The following is a 20,193-nucleotide window of genomic DNA, read 5'->3' on the forward strand; positions in this document are numbered from 1 at the left end:
CTAGATTGTGGATAGGTGTGTATGGTACAGTCACTTTAACATTTTAGTGATGGAGTCTAATTTTTCAAATCTGATCAGTGTCACTTTATCTGGCAATATTTCTGGAACGCCTCAACACGTCCCAGCGATTACGAGAATTTTTTTGTGACACACTGTATTTTATGTTTATAAAAACATGCAAAATTTTACAAAGATTTTGAAAAATTAGCAATATTCACACCTTGAATGTTTATACGCAAACCAAATAATCATGCTAAATAAAATAGTCAATTTATAACATCTCCTATATCTTGTATCAGAAACATTTTTCAAACGTTCTTTTATTTTTGTAGTATGTTAAAAAGGTTCAAAGTTTACCAGCATTTATTTTTTTTTTTACAGAAATTTACAAAAAGAGGGATTTTTGGTACTTACCGTAAAATCTCTTTCTTGGAGCCTTCATTGGGGGACACAGGACAACCATGGGTGTATGCTGCTCCTGCTAGGAGGCTGACACTATGCAAAAAAAGGAAAAGGCGTAGCTCCTCCCTGGCAGTATACACCCACCGACAGGCACCAAGTACCTCAGTTAGTGCAAAAAGCAGTAGGAGAAAAGACAGAACTGATAATAGTAAAAGTACCAACTCAACTTGGGCCTCCAGGCCCCAAACACGGTACCAGAACAAACAAGTAGGGAGGGTGCTGTGTCCCCCAATGAAGGCTCCAAGAAAGAGATTTTATGGTAAGTACCAAAAATCCCTCTTTCTTTATCGCTTCATTGGGGGACACAGGACAACCATGGGACGTCCAAAAGCAGTCCCCGAAAAGGGTGGGTAGAAAGGAAATGAGAAAAGGTCTCAGGTCGGCCGGTGTGCGACTGCCGCCTGCAGTACCTTCCTACCAAGACCTGCATCGGACGAGGCTTGGGTATGAACCCGATAGAACCTCGTAAACGTGTGCAAAGACGACCAGGTTGAAGCCTTGCAAACTTGCAAGGCGGAGGCCTGGTGGCGAACAGCCCAAGAAGCTCCGACAGCTCTGGTGGAGTGAGCTTGCACCCCCGGAGGAGGACGTGCCTCATGAACACGGTACGATTCTGAAATTGCCGAGCGAATCCAGCGCGAGATAGTGGATTTAGATGCTTGAAGGCCCTTCCGACTGCCTTCGGAAACGACGAGGAGAGAATCGGATTGACGGAAAGGAGCGGTTCTAGAAAGATAGACCCGAATGGCCCTGACCACGTCAAGCTTGTAAAGGGACTTCTCCAAGGGATGAGCCGGAGAAGGGCAAAATGATGGAAGGACAATGTCCTCGTTGATGTGGAAAGCCGAGACCACCTTGGGAAGGAATTCGGGAACCGGTCTAAGAACGACCTTATCCTGATGAAGAATCAGGAAGGGGGAACAGGACAGGGCTGCCAGCTCAGAGACCCTCCTGATAGATGTAATGGAAATGAGGAAGGCGACCTTCCAAGAAAGAAGGGAAAAGGACACGTCATGAAGAGGCTCAAAGGGAGCAGGCTGAAGAGCACCAAGGACCAGGTTAAGGTTCCAAGGGAGGACAGAAGGGAGGGACGATATGCGCAACTCCCTGTAGAAAAGTCCGAACTTGGTGAATAGAGGAAAGGTCATTCTGGAAGAGGATCGACAGAGCGGACACTTGTCCCTTGAGTGTGCTGAAGGATAAGCCCGAATCGAGACCAGACTGGAGGAAACCGAGAAGCTCCGGAAGAGAAAAGGACATTGGAAAAACTTCATTAGTTTCACACCACCGGAAGAATGCTTTCCAGTACCTATGGTAGATACGGGAAGACGCCAGTTTTCTGGCTCTGATCATGGTCTGTATGACCTGAGGAGAGAGACCAGAGTTCTTCAAAACTGCGGCCTCAACAGCCATGCCATTAAACTCAGCGACTGAGAACTCTGGTGGTAGAGAGGTCTCTGCGAGAGGAGGTCTGGGCGATCTGGGATTCTCCAAGGAGTGTCCGCGAGCATGTTTACGAGCTCGGCGTACCACGGCCGCCTTGGCCAGTCCGGCGCTATCAGTGTGACTGGAATCCCTTCCAACTTGATCTTCTTTATCACCCTTGGAATCAAGGGGAGGGATGGGAACAGGTAGGGAAACCAAAACTGGGACCATGGAATTAGCAGAGCGTCGTGGCCGACGTCAAGAGGGTCCCGGGATTTGGCGATAAACTGAGGGACCTTGTGGTTCATCCGGGACGCCATAAGGTCGACGTCTGGCGTGCCCCAGCGGTGGCAGATTTGATAGAAGACTGCGGGGTTGAGAGACCACTCACCTGCTGCTAGGCCCTGGCGACTGAGAAAGTTGGCTGCCCAGTTTTCGACCCCGGGGATATGAACGGCTGATATGGCCGGAACGTGGCGTTCCGCCCACCGAAGAATATTTGCCACTTCTGCCATTACTTGGTCGCTGCGAGTCCCGCGCTGGTGGTTTAAGTACGCCACGGCTGTGGCGTTGTCCGACTGTATGCGGACGGGAAGATTCGTCAGAAGAGACTGCAAGTGGATTAGCGCAAAGAAGATTGCCCTGATCTCCAGAAGATTGATGGGAAGGAGAGCTTCCTGGGTGGTCCAACGGCCCTGAGCCGTGTGCTGTTGGAAGACTGCTCCCCACCCGAGAAGGCTGGCATCGGTGGTGATGACCTGCCACTGAAGGGGAAGAAATGATCTTCCTCTCAGGAGAGAGGACGACAGTGTCCACCAGGTTAGGGACTGACGGACCTGGAGAGGAAGGTGGACGGGACGGTCCAGGGAGTCCAAAGACCTGTTCCAGGTGGATAGGAGGAATAGCTGGAGGGGGCGGGTGTGGAACTGGGCGTAAGGAACAGCCTCCATGGAAGCCACCATTTTTCCCAGGACTCCCATGCAGAACTGAAGCGACTGGGGAGCTGGGCGTTTGAGAAGGCGAACCGCCTTGAGGAGCACTGAGAACTTGTCCTCTGGGAGGAAGACCCGAGCTAAGTTCGTGTCGAACACCATGCCCAGGAAGGACAATCGTTGGGACGGGATCAGGGAGGACTTGGTCCGGTTGATAATCCAGCCGAGACGGGTCAGAGTGTCCAGAGAGACCTGGAGACTCTGAGCACAGTCTAGGCGAGAGGACCCCTTGATCAACAGATCGTCCAGGTAGGGGATACCGAGGATCCCCCTGGAACGGAGGAGAGCCATGACCGCCGCCATGATTTTGGTGAAGACCCTGGGGGCAGACGCTAACCCGAAAGAGAGAGCAGTGAATTGGTAGTGACTGTCTTCGATAGCAAACAGAAGGAATCTCTGATGCCGTACAGAGATGGGGACATGAAGGTATGCATCTTGAGTGTCGAACGAGCAGAGGAACTCCCCGGGTTCCATGGCGGCGATCACTGACCGCAGGGATTCCATTCTGAAGTGGCGAGGTCGGACGTGGCGGTATCTGTTGGAACGAGGTACAGAAGACCTGGGAGGTGGAGCCCTGGATCTCCACAAGGGAGCTGGCTTGTAAGAGGGTTTTCTACGTTCACCCGTGGTAGTAGGTCGCTCTTGTTGCAATGAGGAAACTGAGGCTGCAAACGGGCAAAAGGGGCGAAATGTTCGAGGACCCTTTGGGTTAAAGAAGCATTTTGGCTTGGACTGGGGGAGAGAGGTACTCTTGCCCCCAGTCGCGTCTGAGATAATTTGATCCAGACGAGCACCAAAAAGCCTGGAACCCTGAAACGCCAGGTTGGTGAGAGACTTTTTGGAAGTAGCATCTGCATTCCATGCTTTGAGCCAAAGAATGCGGCGAATAGCGACAATGTTGCTGCTTGCCCTGGCCGAACAGGCTGCTGCATCTAGGGAGGCAGTGAGAAGGTATTTCCCTGCGTGGTTAATCTGATCTGCGAGGTCAGCCAGCTCGGTAAGGGAGCCAGTGTCTCAATTTGTCTGTCCGATGCATCCTTAAGCGATGCGCCGTCCGGTAAGGAGAGAACCGTCTTGGAAGAAAGACGGGAAATCGGCAGATCGACCTTGGGGGACTCAGCCCACTTGGAGAGAAGATCGGCGCTAAAGGGATAGAGCACGTCCAGATGTTTTCTACCCGAAAAACGTTTTTCAGGATGTTCCCAGTGTTTAGACAGGATAGAATCAAACTCATCATGGGTAGGAAAGGAGCGAGAGGGACGCTTCACCCGCTTTAAACGAGACAGAGGAATCCTGGGGGGAAACCTCATCTTGTTTTAGTTTGAGGGTTTGCGAGATAGCCGAAATAAGGCTATCTACGACAGCCTGCATGCTAGAAGCCTGTTCTGAATCGGAGTCAAAACCAGACTGGGAATCCACATCAGACCTAATGTCCTCCTCCGAAGAGGGGAATTGGGAGGAGGAGAGAAGTTTGAGCGCTGCGGAGGGACCCGGAGAACCAGACGAAGAGCCAGACAGAGTCCTCTTTCTAGAGCGGCTGGCTGATTTGTCTCCCTGTGGTTCAGGGTCAGGTGCGGCCGACTCGCCATGGGAGACGGTCGGAGCACTGGTGGCTGAAGGAAGCTGTGGAAGACGTTCAAGCGCCTGGATCAGGGACTGAGATACCTTAGTCAAATCAGAGACCGACTGCGAGATAGCAACGGCCCATTCAGGGGGAGAGCCCCCATCCCGAGAGTCAGAAGCTTCCTGCGGGGCAGACATGGCAGGAGCACTGGAGGACTGGCAGAGAGGTGACGATTGGCCTACTGACCACTTTATCTTACAACGAGCACAGGCGTAGTGAGTTATGGTAGGTTTGGTAGGGAAGGCGCGAGAAGAGTTGGACATAAGGATATTCTGCAGTACTATACTACAGAAAAGACTAAGGGGCCTACAGTGGTATGGATAATAGCGAGGGAGGGGCCAATATAGCGTCGCAATCCTACCGCACCGCAGAGCAGAGTTGTCTGTGTCCCCCAACGCAAGATGTCTCCTGTGCACAGAGCTGCTGAGGCAGGAAGTGCCAGCAGTGAAGAAGGGGCGGTGCTGTGCTGTGAGGAATAAGCCAAGGCTCCTAACAGGGTAGCACTGAAAGGGAAGGGCGTGCCCCAGATGTAAGAGCCATGTGAAAGTGAAAGTAAAAACGGCCAGGACTCTGTGTGAGAACGAAAGTGAAAGTAAAAACGGCCGGGACTCTGAGTGAGAGCACTGTACATCTAGACAGGGGAAGCTACTGCTGCGGTGGAGCGGCTGCTGAAGCGCTGGTACCTGCATATCCGGTTCCGCAGGTAGAGTGGGGAGAGAGGATCGTCCAGGGGCCCAAAGAGAGAGGGGTCGCTGGAAATGGAATCCTTCGTCCAGAAGATGGCCTCGACCCCAAAGACAAGGGGGAGGGTTACCGCTGGTGACCACCGTCTTCCTCTCAGCCCTCTCCGAGGAGAGGGGTGAGGGGGACCGTTTGGCAAGGACCGCCACCATAAAGACCCTGGAGCACCTGGGAGGGTGACAGGGGATAATGTCCTACCGGCGGTCTGAGAGCTGCGATGCGGACGACACCACACTGCTCGCTCAGCCGCCCTCCTGGGGAGGCAGGGTGCAAGATTGCACCCTGAATCCCTGAATGCTGTGATCTGAAAAAGAAAGCCAAAACGTTAATAAAAACAACAAAACCTGTGAAGGAATCAAGGTTAGCAGCGGATCTGAAGATCCAGGTCCGCCTCCTACAGACACTAAGCACAAACTGAGGTACTTGGTGCCGGTCGGTGGGTGTAAACTGCCAGGGAGGAGCTACGCCTTTTCTTTTTTTTGCATAGTGTCAGCCTCCTAGCAGCAGCAGCATACACCCATGGTTGTCCTGTGTCCCCCAATGAAGCGATAAAGAAAAAATGTTTTTTATTGATTTAGAGAACTGTTCAGGCTTCAAGTGACTTATATACAACGTTGCATTAGAAAAGCCCCCAAAATTATATAATTTAAAATCAACACCCCTGAATGTATTCAAACTGCTGTCAGCAATTTTGTTAATCTTTCAAGTGCTTTATAGGATTAAACAGGATAGGTGATGGGTGGGAGTGCGACCCCCCAGTGTCCCCGCCGATCAGCTATACTTGGTGTTGGCGGCAGCAAGAACTTCTCGTTACGGAGCTGCACAGCACAGCTCCATCTGATGTACAGTGGCCGCCGCTAAGTACTGCACAACCTCTCCTTATTGATTTGAATAGGGCTGCAGATGTGCAGTACCAGCCCTGGCAACTGTACAGAAGACAGAGCTGAGCTGTGTAACTCCGTAACTGAGCATTTCAGGAGCCGCTGACACCGAGAACAGCGGATCAGCGGGGGCACTGAGTGTCAAAACCCCACCCATCCTAAGGATAGATCAATGTTAAAGGGACAACCGCATTAATGGAAAATGGCTAAATAATGTAAATAATGAGGATTACTGGGTGCTGATGGGGTTAAGAGGGAGCACCTTTCTTCATTAAGTATCTAGATTCCATTAATAGCAGCATCTAGGAGATGAAAAGATCACAACCAATGCCAACAATGATTGGGGACAATACAACAGGATGTCAGCTATAGTATTCTTCTGACACTCACTGCATTTTTTTTTCCCATTGGGGACTCAGTTCAGAAAAAGAAAATAAATATATATATTTGTGGTCATTAAGGGGTTAAACCTCAACAGAGTTTCATATACAAATTCTTACCACCACTAATGCCCTGGTGTTCACAAAGAGAAGGGTGCGAGTATCTGGATTCTCTTGGTAGGATTCAATTAAGATAAACTGCAGTTCCTCCAGCTTTGGGTTTTCATTGTCATCAGAAATTTCTTGCAATAATGGTAATTCATCTGTAAGAAAAGAATATAATACCGGTATATGGTGAATGTGTGGATACAATATAGATTTAATCAAGTCATTATAAGACATATTGGGAAATTCATACTTTCTTCTGCAGCACTGTAAAGACATGCAGAATAGCTTCTGAAAAGCAATTCCTGCGGCTGCAGGTCAAGTGCCCAGTATATCGGTCTCTGATATGTGCATACATATCACAGGCCGTAATCAAAGCTGCTAAGTCTTTACACACTCAGGAGAGCCCTGATTGTCAGGGAAGCAATGAAAGCTCCAGTTACAGTGGCATGTAAAAGTTTGGACACCCCTGGTCAAAATTACTGTTACCGTGAACAGGAAGATTAAATGATCTCTAAATGCCTAAAGTTAAAGATGACACATTTCCTTAGTGTTTAGGCCAAAAAAAATTATCTTTTCATTTTTTACATTTTAAAAATTACAAAAAGGAAAATGGGCAAATGCAAAAGTTTGGGCACTCTTGGAAATTTATGCACTCAGATAACTTTAAGGTTTCAGACCTTAATTAGCCTGTTAGAGTTATGACTTGTTCACCATCATCATTCGGAAAGGCCAGGTGATGCAAATTTCCCAGCTTTATAAAAACCCAGCCTCCCCTAACCTTGTGCCAAAAAACAGCACCCATGGCTTCTCCTAAGCTCCTGCCTAGCACCCCGAAAATAAAAATTATGGAGATCCACAAAGCAGGAGAAGGCTATAAGAAGATAGCAAAGTGTTTTTAAGTTGCCCTTTCCTCAGTTTCAAATATAATTAAGAAATGGCAGTTCCTGGTAACAGTGGAGGTCAAGATAAGATCTGGAAGACCAAGCAAAATTTCAGTGAGCTGCTCGTAGGACTACTAGACAGGCAAATCAGAACCTCTGCTTGACTGCGAAAGATTTAGCAGACTTTGGAGTTGTGGTACATTGTTCTACTGTCCAGAGACCCTTGCATAAATATGGCCTTCATGTAGGAGTCGTCAGAAGAAAACCTCTCCTGCGTCCTCACCATAAAAACTCAGGGTCAGAAGTCTGCAAAAGATTAACTAAACAAGCCTGATGCATTTTGCAAACAAGTCCTGTGATGAGGTTAAAATAGAACTCTTTGGCCATAATGATCAAAGGTCTGTGTGGAGAAAAAAGGTCACAAAATTTCAAGAAAAGAACATCTCGCCAACCACTAAACATGGGGGTGGATCAATCATGCTTTGTGTTTGTGTTGGAGCCAATAGAATAGGGAACATTTCACGGGTAGAGGGAAAAATGGTTTCAATGAAATTTAAACAAATTCTTAATGGAAAAATAACATTATTTGTAATAAAAAAAAATAAAAAAAAGCTGAAGAAAGAGGATGACTTCTACAAATGGATAGTGATCCTAAACACACATCACAATTGGCTACCTTAAAAGGTGCCAACTGAAGGTTTTACAATTGACCGCACAGTCCCCTGATCTGAACATCAATCTGTGGGTAGACCTCAAAATAGCAGTGCATGCAAGATGACTCAGAAATCTCACAGAACTGGAAAGCCCATTATTATATATATATATATATATATATATATATATATATATATATATATATATATATATATATATATATATATATATATATATATATATATATATATAATTTTTGGGGTGTAAAAAAAAAGTAAAAAGGAAATGTGTAATTTTTAATTTTAGGCCTTTTAGAGATCATTTCATCTTCTAGTTGGAGTTGTCCAAATCCATAAGTCTGCATGTGTGACTGCAAGCAAGTGAATCCCCAGTTTAAGACCCGGGATGAGAAGGTGTCCATGTTAGGCTTTGTGCACACGTTGCGGATTTTTCGCTATAAAAACGTGATAAAACCGCTTAAAATACGCATACATATGCATCCCATCATTTAGAATGCATTCCGCAATGTTTGTACATCTGTTGCGTTTTTTTCCCGCAAAAAAAAAAAGGATCGCGGAAAAAAAATGCAGCATATTCATTAATTTTGTGGATTTTTTGTGGATTTTCCACTATATTATTGCATCCCAGAACCTCCGGAAAAATCCGCCAAACAAGCCCAAAATGCGAGAAATCCGCGAAAAATCCGCATGCGGATTTCTTGCAGTAAAAATGTCTGGTTTTGTTCAGGAAATTTCTGCAAGAAATCCTGACGTGTGCACATAGCCTTATACATGCCAGTGGGTGTGGCCTCATCCACCAAACACTAGCCCTCTAGTTGGACACGCCCATTGGAGTCACCAGACGAGGAACGGCCTTGGCTCAATTCAAGTGCATGGAGTGTGGCCACACCATTGGCAGGGGTATGTATAACTCCCTTGTCTGAAATCCCCGCAGCACACAGTGTGTGCACTAGGGGGATTCAAAAGTCCGCAGCCACACAGTGTGACTGCAGACTTATCTGTTTTGACTGGACAACCCCTTTAACTGTTTACAATAACAGTAATTTTGACCAGGGGTGCCCAAACGTTTACATGCCATTGTACATCTACTATATAATAGTCTAAGGGTCACTTCCATCTGTCTGTCTGTCATGGATATTCATTGGTCGCGGCCTCTGTCTGTTATGGAAATCCAAGTCGCTGATCACGACCAATCAGCGACGGGTGCAGTCCGGCGGCAACATGGCCGCTCCTTCCTCCCCGCAGTCAGTGCCCTCTCCATACTCCCCTCCATTCAGCGGTCACACAGGGTTAACCCCTTCATGACCCAGCCTTTTTTTACCTTAATGACCTGGCCGTTTTTTGCAATTCTGACCAGGGTCCCTTTATGAGGTAATAACTCAGGAACGCTTCAACGAATCCTAGCGGTTCTGAGATTGTTTTTTCGTGACATATTGGGCTTCACGTTAGTGGTAAATTTAGGTCGATTATTTTTGCGTTTTTTTTGCTAGGAAGGTATAAGGGTTAAAAGTTGACCAGCGATTTCTCATTTTTACAACGAAATTTACAAAACCATTTTTTTAGGGACCATCTCACATTTGAAGTCAGTTTGAGGGGTCTATATGGCTGAAAATACCCAAAAGTGACACCATTCTAAAAACTGCACTCCTCAAGGTGCACAAAACCACATTCCAGAAGTTTATTAACCCTTCAGGTGCTTCACAGTAGCAGTATGCTGGTACCCCATATGTGGGGGTAAACCACTGTTTGGGCACACGTCGGGGCTCAGAAGGGAAGTAGTGATGTTTTGGAATGCAGACTTTGATGGAACGGTCTGCGGGCGTCATGTTGCATTTGCAGAGCCCCTGATGTGCCTAAACAGTAGAAACCCCCCACAAGTGACCCCATTTTGGAAACTAGATCCCCCAAGGAACTTATCTAGATATGTGGTGAGCACTTTGAACCCCCAAGTGCTTCACAGAGGTTTATAACGCAGAGCCGTGAAAATTTCGCCATGTTACCTTCAAATTTTTTTGCCAGTTCCTGTTCAATCTCAGTAAAAGTCCCATTTTTTATATCTGTGAAAAACTTTTGTAAGTACTCCAAGGCATCTTTTGTACGAGCATCATCGTTAATTATAAGGGAGTCGTTCAATTTCTGTTAAGTAGAAAAACAATGCATTTATGATACAAAAAAACAAAACTATAAATAAAAATGATGGAGTGATATGGGCAAATAGGAGCCTCCTAAATCTCTGCTGCAAACACCTTAACCCCTTAACGACCACAGGTATTTTTGGTTTTGCATTTTCATTTTTTGCTCCCCTTCTTCCCAGAGCCATAACTTTTTTATTTTTCCGTCAATATGGCCATGTGAGGGCTTGTTATTTGCGGGGTGAGCTGTACATTTCAATGACACCATTAGTTCTAGCATATCATGTACTGGAAAACAGAAAAAAATTTCCAAGTGTTCTGAAAATGCAAAAAAGTGTAATAACACAGATGTTTTTAGTTTGGCTTTTTTACTATGTTCACTAAATGCCAAAACTGACCTGCCACTATGATTTTCGACGTCATTACGGGTTCACAGACACCAAACATGTCTAGGTTCTTTTCTTACGTAAGTGGTTAAAAAAAATTCCAAATTTTGTTTAAAAAAAAAAGAAAAAATGTGTGCCATTTTCCAATACCTGTAGCGTCTCCATTTTTTGTGATCTTGGGTTGGGTGAGGGCTTATTTTTTGCGTACCGAGCTGACCAAATAAATGAGCTCCATAAGACTTTACACTATGTAACAGGAATTGCACGGTGTTTGTGGTTCGGCAGCATTACAATAACAATAGTTGTAGTAGTAGTAGTAATGTTGTAGAAAGATATACACCAAGGGGATACTGTACCCGTAAATGTTCAGTGTATGTGAACAGCGCACTGCAGATGTGACTCTCCATTGTCTTGTCTTCCAGCTGCACTGTGTGGCATGCCTTCTGGGTGGCAACAATCCACTGCTCATATTGCTTCGTCCCACAAGGCCGATTCTGGATGTTTGACATCGTTTCTTAGCAAAAAAACAAAAAAGCATTAAATTGCTTTTAACGGTCCTAGTAGGATAATAAAGTACTGCAGTGACAGCTGCACGTGTGGCATTTGCCGATTAATCTACCTAAAGAGCATGTGTCACATCCAAATCCTTGCAGTGCACAGCAAACACTGGCAGTAAGTAGTTTGCGGTGTCCATGGGACTACATGCGCCTCCGCCAACTTCTACCCACTGATTAACTGATGTTTCCATTTCCCTGCATATACTTGAAAAAACAGCCGCATTCAAGATATGAATTTTTGAATGTATAACATAGGTGAAATTTATTGAAAGCACCACAGTGAATATAACGTGTCGAGGTAACGTTTCGACCCCGTGTTGGGTCTTTATCAAAGCTCACTTGAAGGGACAGAGACAAGAGGAGGAGGAGAGGTTCCTGGAAAGGACTAATAATGTGGAATACAGGGATCCGGAAATGCACGGAAGGAGACCACGATACCGATGGTGGCTGTGGGTCCGGAGCATGAAGCGGACTGTGGTGGTGTCTCTCTGTCCCTTCAAGTGAGGTTTGATAAAGACCCAACACGGGGTCGAAACGTTACCTCGACACGTTATATTCACTGTGGTGCTTTCAATAAATTTCACCTATGTTATGCATTCAAAAATTCATATCTTGTGTGCGGCTGTTTTTTCAAGTATATGACTCTACTGGCTCCATCAAGGTTCAGCCTGCACCTGCCATTATTCTCAGAGTGCACGCCTTTTTCTCTACAATTCCATTTCCCTGCATAGTATATGCTTTTTTGGGGCACTTTTATTCTGCATTAGCATTTTTTGGGCCCTAATAATGTGCACAGTTTTTTTTAATAAGGTTTTCCAAATAGCATATGGAGGTAAAAAAAGAGCTACAAATAAAATCCATACACACATAAAAAAAATGTAAAAAAAAACCAAACATTAGAATATCTAAAAACTCCATAAAAATTTCCAAAACAAAGATGTTTTCTCTAAAGCTAAATAAAAAAAAAACAACAAAAGAATTCTAAATATGCTACTCCTGAATTTAAAGTCATGGATCCCCACCATCTCCAGGACGTCAGAAAAATCGCAATGCGGTCAATTCATACAATGCCGGCCAATTATATTTTTTGTTGTTTTTGAAGAATTTTATGGCTCGAACCCCTTAACTAAAAGAGGGATTTTTGGTTCTTAGGCTAAGTGCACACGTTCAGGATTTCTTGCAGAAAATTCCTGAGAATTCCGGACATTTTCTGCAAGAAATCTGCAAAAAAAACCGCATGCGTTTTTGCCGCGGTTTTGCCGCGTTTTTTTCCGGACACTTCCCAATGCATTTTGGAGTGGGAAGTCCGCAAAAAAAATGGAAAATTAATGAACATGCTGCGTTTTTTGCCGCGATGCGTTTTTTTCGCGGAAAAAAACGCATCATGTGCACAAAACATGCGGAATTCATTCTAAATGATGGGATGCTTATTGTATGCGGGTTTTTTTTTTGCGGTTTTATCGGGAAAAACCGCAAAAAAACCGCAACGTGTGCACACAGCCTTACTGTAAAATCTCTTTCTTGGAGCCTTCATTGGGGGACACAGGTAACCATGGGTATATACTGCTGTCGCTAGGAGGCTGACACTATGCAAATAAAGAAAAATAACTCCTCCCCAGCATTATACACCCTCCGACAGGCACCAGGCAACTCAGTTGGTGCAAAAGCAGTAGTAGGAACAAGTATAAACAACTCAACCTATGTACCAACCCACAACAACGGCACGTTGGCCAATACGGTACAACATAAAGGGTGGGTGCTGTGTCCCCCAATGAAGGCTCCACGAAAGAGATTTTACAGTAAGAACCAAAAATCCCTCTTTCTCGCTTCATTGGGGGACACAGGTAACCATGGGACGTCGAAAAGCAGTCCCCAGTGCGGGATAATAAGAATAGAGAACTAGGTTGGCCGATGCGAAAATGCCGTCTGCAGTATCTTCCTACCCAGGCCTGCATCCGCAGAAGCCTGAGTGTGCACCTTGTAAAATTTCACAAAGGTGTGGATGGACGACCAAGTTGCGGCCTTGCAAACTTGCGAGGCCATAGCTTGGTGATGAACTGCCCAAGAAGCTCCCCCAGCCCGGGTTGAGTGAGCCCTCACCTCCGGGGGAGGCTGTTTGTCTTGAACACAGTATGCCTACAGGACCGCCGAACGAATCCACCGAGCAATTGGGGACTTAGAGGCGGGGAGCCCCTTCTGACGACCTTCTGAGACGACCAACAGAGGGTCGGACTGACGAAAAGGAGCAGTTCTAGCAAGCTAGACTTGAATAGTCCTGACCACATCCAAATTGTGGAGAGATTTTTCCAAAGGATGAACTGGGGAAGGGCACAAAGAAGGAAGGACGATGTCTTTATTGTTGTGAAAAGCCGAACCACCTTTGGCAGAAAAGAAGAGACAGGCCGAAGGACAACTTTGTACTGATGAAGGATCAGAAAGGGAGAACGACAGGACAACGCTGCCAACTCGAAAACTCTCCTGATCGAGGTGACGGCGACCAAAAAAGCTACTTTCCAGGAAAGTGAAAAAGAGATGTCCCGAATTGGTTCAAAAGGCGTACAATGGAGGGCGCCGAGCACAAGGTTGAAGTCCCAAGGAGCGACCGGAGGATGGTAAGGCGGTGCAACATGAGCAACCCTCTGAAGGAAGGTACTCACCTGGGGGAGAGAAGCAATGTCTCTTTGAAAGAGAATTGACAAGGCAGAAACCTGACCCTTTAACGTGCTCAGGGAGAGGTTAGAATCTAGACCTGACTGAAGAAATCCGAGAAGGATAGACCGTTAACGTCACACTATCGGAAATAGGCCTTCGAACAACTATGGTAGATACGGGAAGATGCCGGTTTCCTAGCTCTTATCATGGTTTGTATGACATGTTGAGAAAAACCTGCGTCCTTCAGGATCACGGCCTTAACGGCCATACCTTTAAATTTAGAGACCGAGAACTCTGGTGGAAGAAGGGACCCTGCGAAAGAAGGTCCGGACGGTCTGGGAGCCTCCAAGGTACGTCCGATAACATGTTCACTAGCTCCGTGTACCAGGCCCTGCGAAGCCAATCTGGAGCTACTAAGAACGGAAACCCCCTCTGACTTTATCTTCTTTACGACCCCTGGAAGCAAGGGAAGAGGCGGGAACAGGTAAGGCATCTGAAACTGGGCCCACGAGATCACGAGAGCATCGCAGCCGACGGCCCTCAGATCCCGGGATCTGGATACATACTGGGGAACGTTGCAGTTTACTCGGGAGGCCATTAGGTCGATGTCTGGCACGCTCCACGTTTGGCAAATCTGGTCGAAGACAGCGGGGAGAAGAGCCCACTCGCATGACATGAGCCCCTGATGGCTGAGAAAGTCGGCTTCCAAATTGTCCACCCGGTGGGATGTGGACAGCTGATATTAAGGGAACGTGGTTCTCCACCCACCACAGAATTTTTGCCACCTCCATCATGACTTGCTTGCTGCGAGTCCCTCCCTGATAGTTTATGTAAGCCACAGTTGTGGCGTTGTCCGACTGAATGTGGACTGGTTTTCCCGAGAGGAGGGGCTGCCAGCGGAGGAAGGCTAGGAAAATAGCCCTGATTTCCAAGAGATCGATCGGGAGGCGTGCCTCTTGAGTAGTCCAGCATCCGTGGGCTGTGAGGTGGAGAAAGACCGCACCCCACCCCTGGAGACTGGCATCGGTGGTGATGACCTGCCAGCGGAGGGGGAGAAACGATCTCCTGCGCAGAATGGAAGTAGATAGCGTCCACCAAGTGAGAGACTGTCTCACATCGCGAGGGAGGCGAACTGGGCGGTCTAAGGAGAGTGGATTCCTGTCCCAGACTGACAGAAGAACCAGCTGGAGAGGGCGAAAGTGGAACTGAGCATAAGGGACCGCTTCCATGGAAGCGACCATCTTGCCCAGAACCCTGATGCCGAGCCGTAGAGGTAGAGGGGTAGCACGCTTTAGGACTTTGATGCCCCTCCGAAGAGAGAGGAATTTCTTCCTTGGGAGGAAGACCTGAGCCTGAATGGTGTCGAATTCCATGCTCAGGAATTATAGACGCTGGGTCTTCCTGGGGGTGACAAAAATTCTATTTTGTAACCTGATGTGTCAATCTCCCTGACCCAGGCGTCATCGACCACCGATAACCAAGGCTCTGTGAACAGAAGAAGCCTGCCTCCCACCCTGGAAAGATTTCCAGGTGGGGGTGACCCGTCCTTTGGAAGAAAATCTGTGGTCGCGAGAACTGGAAGATTTGGAGGAGCGGCCTTTAGCTCTCCAGTGAGTAGGCCTGAAAGAAGGCTTCCTTCGGTCCCTTTGAGTGGAAGACCGGTCATGTTGAGAGGCACCACCTGAGGAGGCGAAGGGGCAAAAAGAATGGGGTCCCTTTCTATTGAAGGGACGCCTAGGTTTAGATTGCGGAAGAGAAGTGCTTTTACCGCCCGTGACGTACGAGATCATTTGGAAAGAGCCTGGATCCCTGGAAAGGCAAACCTGTGAAGGATTTTTATGGAAGTGGGATCTGCGTTCCACGCCTTCAGCCAGAGGAAACGGCGAATGGCGACAATATTGCTGTTTGCCCTTGCAGAGCAAGCAGCCGCATCCAAAGAAGCATTCAGAAGGTACTTTTCAGCCTTCTGCTAAATCCGCTAGGCTCCTGTGCGGGAGCCGAAGCTACAATGCCTCTGCGTAGGGTTTTGGCCCAGGCCGACACTGCTTTTGCCACCCAGGTAGAGGTGAAATTGGGGCAGAGAGAGATACCAGAAGCTTCAAAAGCTGATTTGGTTAGGGCCTCAATTTGTCTGTCCGTGGGGTCCTTTAGAGACGCCGCGTCAGGAATGGACAGCACTGTCTGGGAGAATAATCTAGACACAGGTGGATCTACCTTAGGAGATTCGGACCATTTGCTAACAAGGTCTGCAGCAAATGGGTATAAAATGTCTAAACGTTTCCTCCCTGGAAAACATTTACCAGGGTGTTCCCAGTGTCTAGACGTAGTGTTATCAAATTCCTTATGATTGGGAAAAACTCTAGAAGGAAGCTTCATCCGTTTGAAAGAAACGGAGATGTCCTGAGAAGCTGCCTCGTCCTCCTTGAGCTCAAGCGTTTGAATAATGGCTGAGATAAGGCTGTCAACCATGTCCTGCGCTGCAGAAGTCTGATCTGCATCGGAGTCAGAATACGCCTGAGAGGATACATCTCACCAGACGTCCGCCTGCGATGAGGGGGAACAGGTAGAGAGCGGTATTCCGGCTGACACAGCTGGCTCCGGAGAAGTGGATGAAGAACTAGACAGAAAACGCTTTCAGGTTCTTTTCTCAAGTCTGCCCCTGTGACGGTCTTCGACAGGTGCGAGCGAATCGCTCTGAAAAGCGTTCGTGGCACTGGTGGCAGTAGTCAACAGTGGAATACGTTCTAGTACCTGAACCGGGGTCTGAGACACTTTAGTCAGGTTGAAGACTGACAAAAATTGCAACAGCCCACTCCGGGGGAGTGCACTCAACCCGAGCATTAGGGGCCTCCTGAGAGACGGACATGATGGAAGGACTGCAGGAGGAGAGGTATTCCAGAGTACGCGATGCACAGGAGGCAGCTGGCCGGGAAAGCGCAGGCTGCAAGCGTCTGCACGTGCAGAGAACGCGCCAAACAGTGGTGGTGGCCTGCTGAAAAGAAACCAAGCGCCCGATAGACCGGCAGGGAAAAGGGGGGTGCGGCCCGCCGGAGCGCGGCCAATACCAGCACTGGGCTGCAAGCGAGGTGTGTCCAGCGCTGGGAACGAGGAAGAAGAAGGGGCGTGGCCTTCCGGGGCAGAGACTTGCCGGAAAGGAATATGTGGAAAAAGCGAGGAAAGAGGCGCGAGATTTAAATAAAAGAGCGCCCGAAGGCCCCCGAATCCCCTAGCCCGTGTAGCGGCGAGTGCTGCTGGATAATAAAGTTCTGGGGGGGTTTTGGCTGCTGTTGCTTGACGATCTTCCTACCTGAAGATGAGGAACGCATCAGGATCCCTTGATGGCAGAAAGGGTCCTGGGAGATGTGGTCCTCCTTCCCGTGCTATATCAACCGACGCAGAAGACGGCGTCAACCCCTTAAAAGGGGGAGGTCACTGCAGGTGACCACTGTCTTTCTCTCAGCCCACTCTGAGGAGAGGGATGAGGGGGGGAAAAAAAGGCAAGGACTGGCCACCGAAACCGAAAGTAAACATGAACACCATAGGGTGACATGAAACAAAGTCCTGCCCAGCGGATCCGAGAGGGTGCGATGTGGGTGATACCACACTGCTCTCTCGTTCGCTTAATGCGGGGAATCAAGAGTGAGAAGAACTGCACCCTATAGCCCCCAGAAGTGTATCTGAAAAAGAAAGGGAAAAAGATTAATAAACACACACAATCCCTGAAAGAAAAAGAAATGCGGATCTGGTGTTATATCCAGGTCCGCCTCCTACAGACACTAAGCAAAAACTGAGTTGCCTGGTGCCTGTCGGAGGGTGTATACTGCCAGGGAGGAGTTATTTTTCTTTATTTGCATAGTGTCAGCCTCCTAGCGACAGCAGCATACACCCATGGTTACCTGTGTCCCCCAATGAAACGAGAAAGAAATATTGGTTACACAAAAAAAATTATATTTGCTTTATGTGTTCAATTTTTTGTTCAACTCTTGTGTAATATTTTTCTGAAAGCAAATTATTTTTGCAGTTTTTGAAATATTGCAGAAATGCTGAATATTTGCACTCGAGCTATATAAATATGCAACAAATATTTTTAAATAGAAACCTTTTGAGTTCTCTGGACTAAAAACAGTCCTCATTGGACATGCTGCATTTCCACAAAAATACACAACAGCATGCACTTAAAAAAATACATGTATAAAAAACTAACAAAAAACAAAATAAAACAGGAAAGTGGAAAAAAATGCTATATGTGAAAAAAGGGAATTACTATAGTCACTAATATGCAAATGAGATTGTACCATAGGAAGCAGTTTTGTAACAGCTAATTAAGTCCAAATCTGTACTCTTTTTTTTTTTTTAAGATTCATCACATATCATTACCAATATGAGGAAAAATTGATTTGGCCATCTGTTCTATTTCTGCCATGATTTTCTTTATAACTTCAGCAAATGGATCATTGTCACGTTGTGTAGTTTCCCGGACATCTGCAATGAAGAACAAATCCGTAGAATTCGCTTAGTTTTTGTAAAATCTGTAAACCTCCATTAATAATATGGTTCTGTCGTAACTGACCGTTCTTATGGTAAACTAGATGGTGGCCCGATTCTAACGCACCGGGAGCGACCAATCAGCGAAGCGTGGTTCAAATCCCGCGCCAATTCGTGGCCGGACTGCGCCTTTCGCTAATTGGTTGCGGGCAGACGATTATAAAGTAGATGAACAGGAGACTGACCATTGACTATGAACTCAGGGCCCATCTTACCTTTCTGTGGCTTATACACAACTCTCTCCAGCTCTTCTGTATTTTCTTTCACAGTGGATATTTCTTCAATGTCCAAACAAGCACAAAGTCTAGTAATATAGTTCATAGTTTCCAATCGATTGCGGGACTTTCCAGTGCCAACTGAGGCTGTTAATCCAATTATCTACATGGAAAGAAGGACAATGATTAAAAGATGCTGTTAGTATTTTAATTACAGCTCCTCTATGGCCCCCCATGATGTATTTTTTGTCATTACTGCCCATTCTAATTCAAATGAATGAGTCTTAGCTGCAATATCAAACATGCCTTGTGGACAAGAATGGGAAGGTTTCTCTATAAAAAATTAAAAAAAAAAAAATGAATATTTTTTTCAAATCCTAAACTTAAAAAATGGGGGTATCACTTTATTTTTATTAACGTATTGGGGACATTATTTTTTAATTATTACAGGTTCTCCTTATGTAATTCTTTAGGCAGCCTCCCTTGCTTTTCCACCAGCAGCGTGCCCAATAGTCTCCTCCAATTTAAAATTAATTCCCATGAGTAGTGTTTTACAATTGGAGGAGGCTGATTGACAGGTCTGGTCACATTTTCCGCCATCAGAAGCCATTTTGTAGACAAAAGAGCTAAGCCATCTTTGAGAAAAGACGAGAACCTAAATTATATATTAATATGTGCCAAAAGTTCTTATTCTCAGCAGAGTGCTCCGCCTGACATTCACCAATCGCTGACAGCGGGATTTAAAGTATGCAGACCATTGGTGGGGAATTGTAAGGGAAAGCTGGGAGCATGCTGTTCCATATGCCCATCACCACGATGCTATTATGGGGAAACAATGTCATGACTAGGGATGATCTAACAGCTTCGGATAAGTGCTTATCCGTATAGCTATTGTGCTTACCGAATAGCTGCCTCGTGAGCCTGGATACCTGGAGCCCTCCCGATAATCAGCTGTTCGGTGTGTGACAGTCACAGCACATGCAGCTGCGGAGCCGAACAGCTGGTTTTCGGGAGCGCACCAGGTATCCAGGTTCACGAGGCAGCTATTCGGTAAGCACTATAGCTATACGGATAAGCACTTATCTGAAGCTGTTAGATCATCCCTAATCATGACAGTACTCATGTGAAGAATGGTCTGTGGCTGGCATTCATTGGAGACCGTGATTTTTACTACATACTGCATTACTGTAGTTTTTAAGTGAGCAGACGATCACAGGTTCAAGTCTCTTAACCCCTTCATGACCCAGCCTATTTTGACCTTAAAGACCTTGCCACTTTTTGCAATTCTGACCAGTGTCCCTTTATGAGGTAATAACTCGGGAACGCTTCAACGGATCCTAGCGATTCTGAGAATGTTTTCTCGTGACATATTGGGCTTCATGATAGTGGTAAATTTAGGTCAATAAATTCTGTGTTTATTTGTGATAAAAACGGAAATTTGGCGAAAATTTAGAAAATTTTGCAATTTTCACATTTTGAATTTTTATTCTGTTAAACCAGAGAGTTATGTGACACAAAATAGTTAATAAATAACATTT

General features: G+C 46.5%; 1 protein-coding gene across 1 annotated transcript in view; it reads right to left on the minus strand.

Annotated features, from left to right (window-relative positions):
* Nucleotides 1–20,193, minus strand: part of RIGI (RNA sensor RIG-I) — a 160,375-nt gene that overhangs the window by 57,715 nt on the left and 82,467 nt on the right. Inside the window, exons 11-15 of the mRNA XM_069766397.1 lie at nucleotides 18,656–18,818; nucleotides 18,273–18,377; nucleotides 11,043–11,200; nucleotides 10,169–10,304; nucleotides 6,626–6,768 (exon numbers count right to left, since the gene is read on the minus strand). Coding sequence (XP_069622498.1) covers nucleotides 6,626–6,768; nucleotides 10,169–10,304; nucleotides 11,043–11,200; nucleotides 18,273–18,377; nucleotides 18,656–18,818 — 705 coding nt within the window. The remainder of the gene's footprint in view (nucleotides 1–6,625; nucleotides 6,769–10,168; nucleotides 10,305–11,042; nucleotides 11,201–18,272; nucleotides 18,378–18,655; nucleotides 18,819–20,193) is intronic.

Source organism: Ranitomeya imitator, chromosome 1, assembly GCF_032444005.1.
Source record: "Ranitomeya imitator isolate aRanImi1 chromosome 1, aRanImi1.pri, whole genome shotgun sequence".
Classification (NCBI taxonomy): Eukaryota; Metazoa; Chordata; class Amphibia; order Anura; family Dendrobatidae; genus Ranitomeya; species Ranitomeya imitator.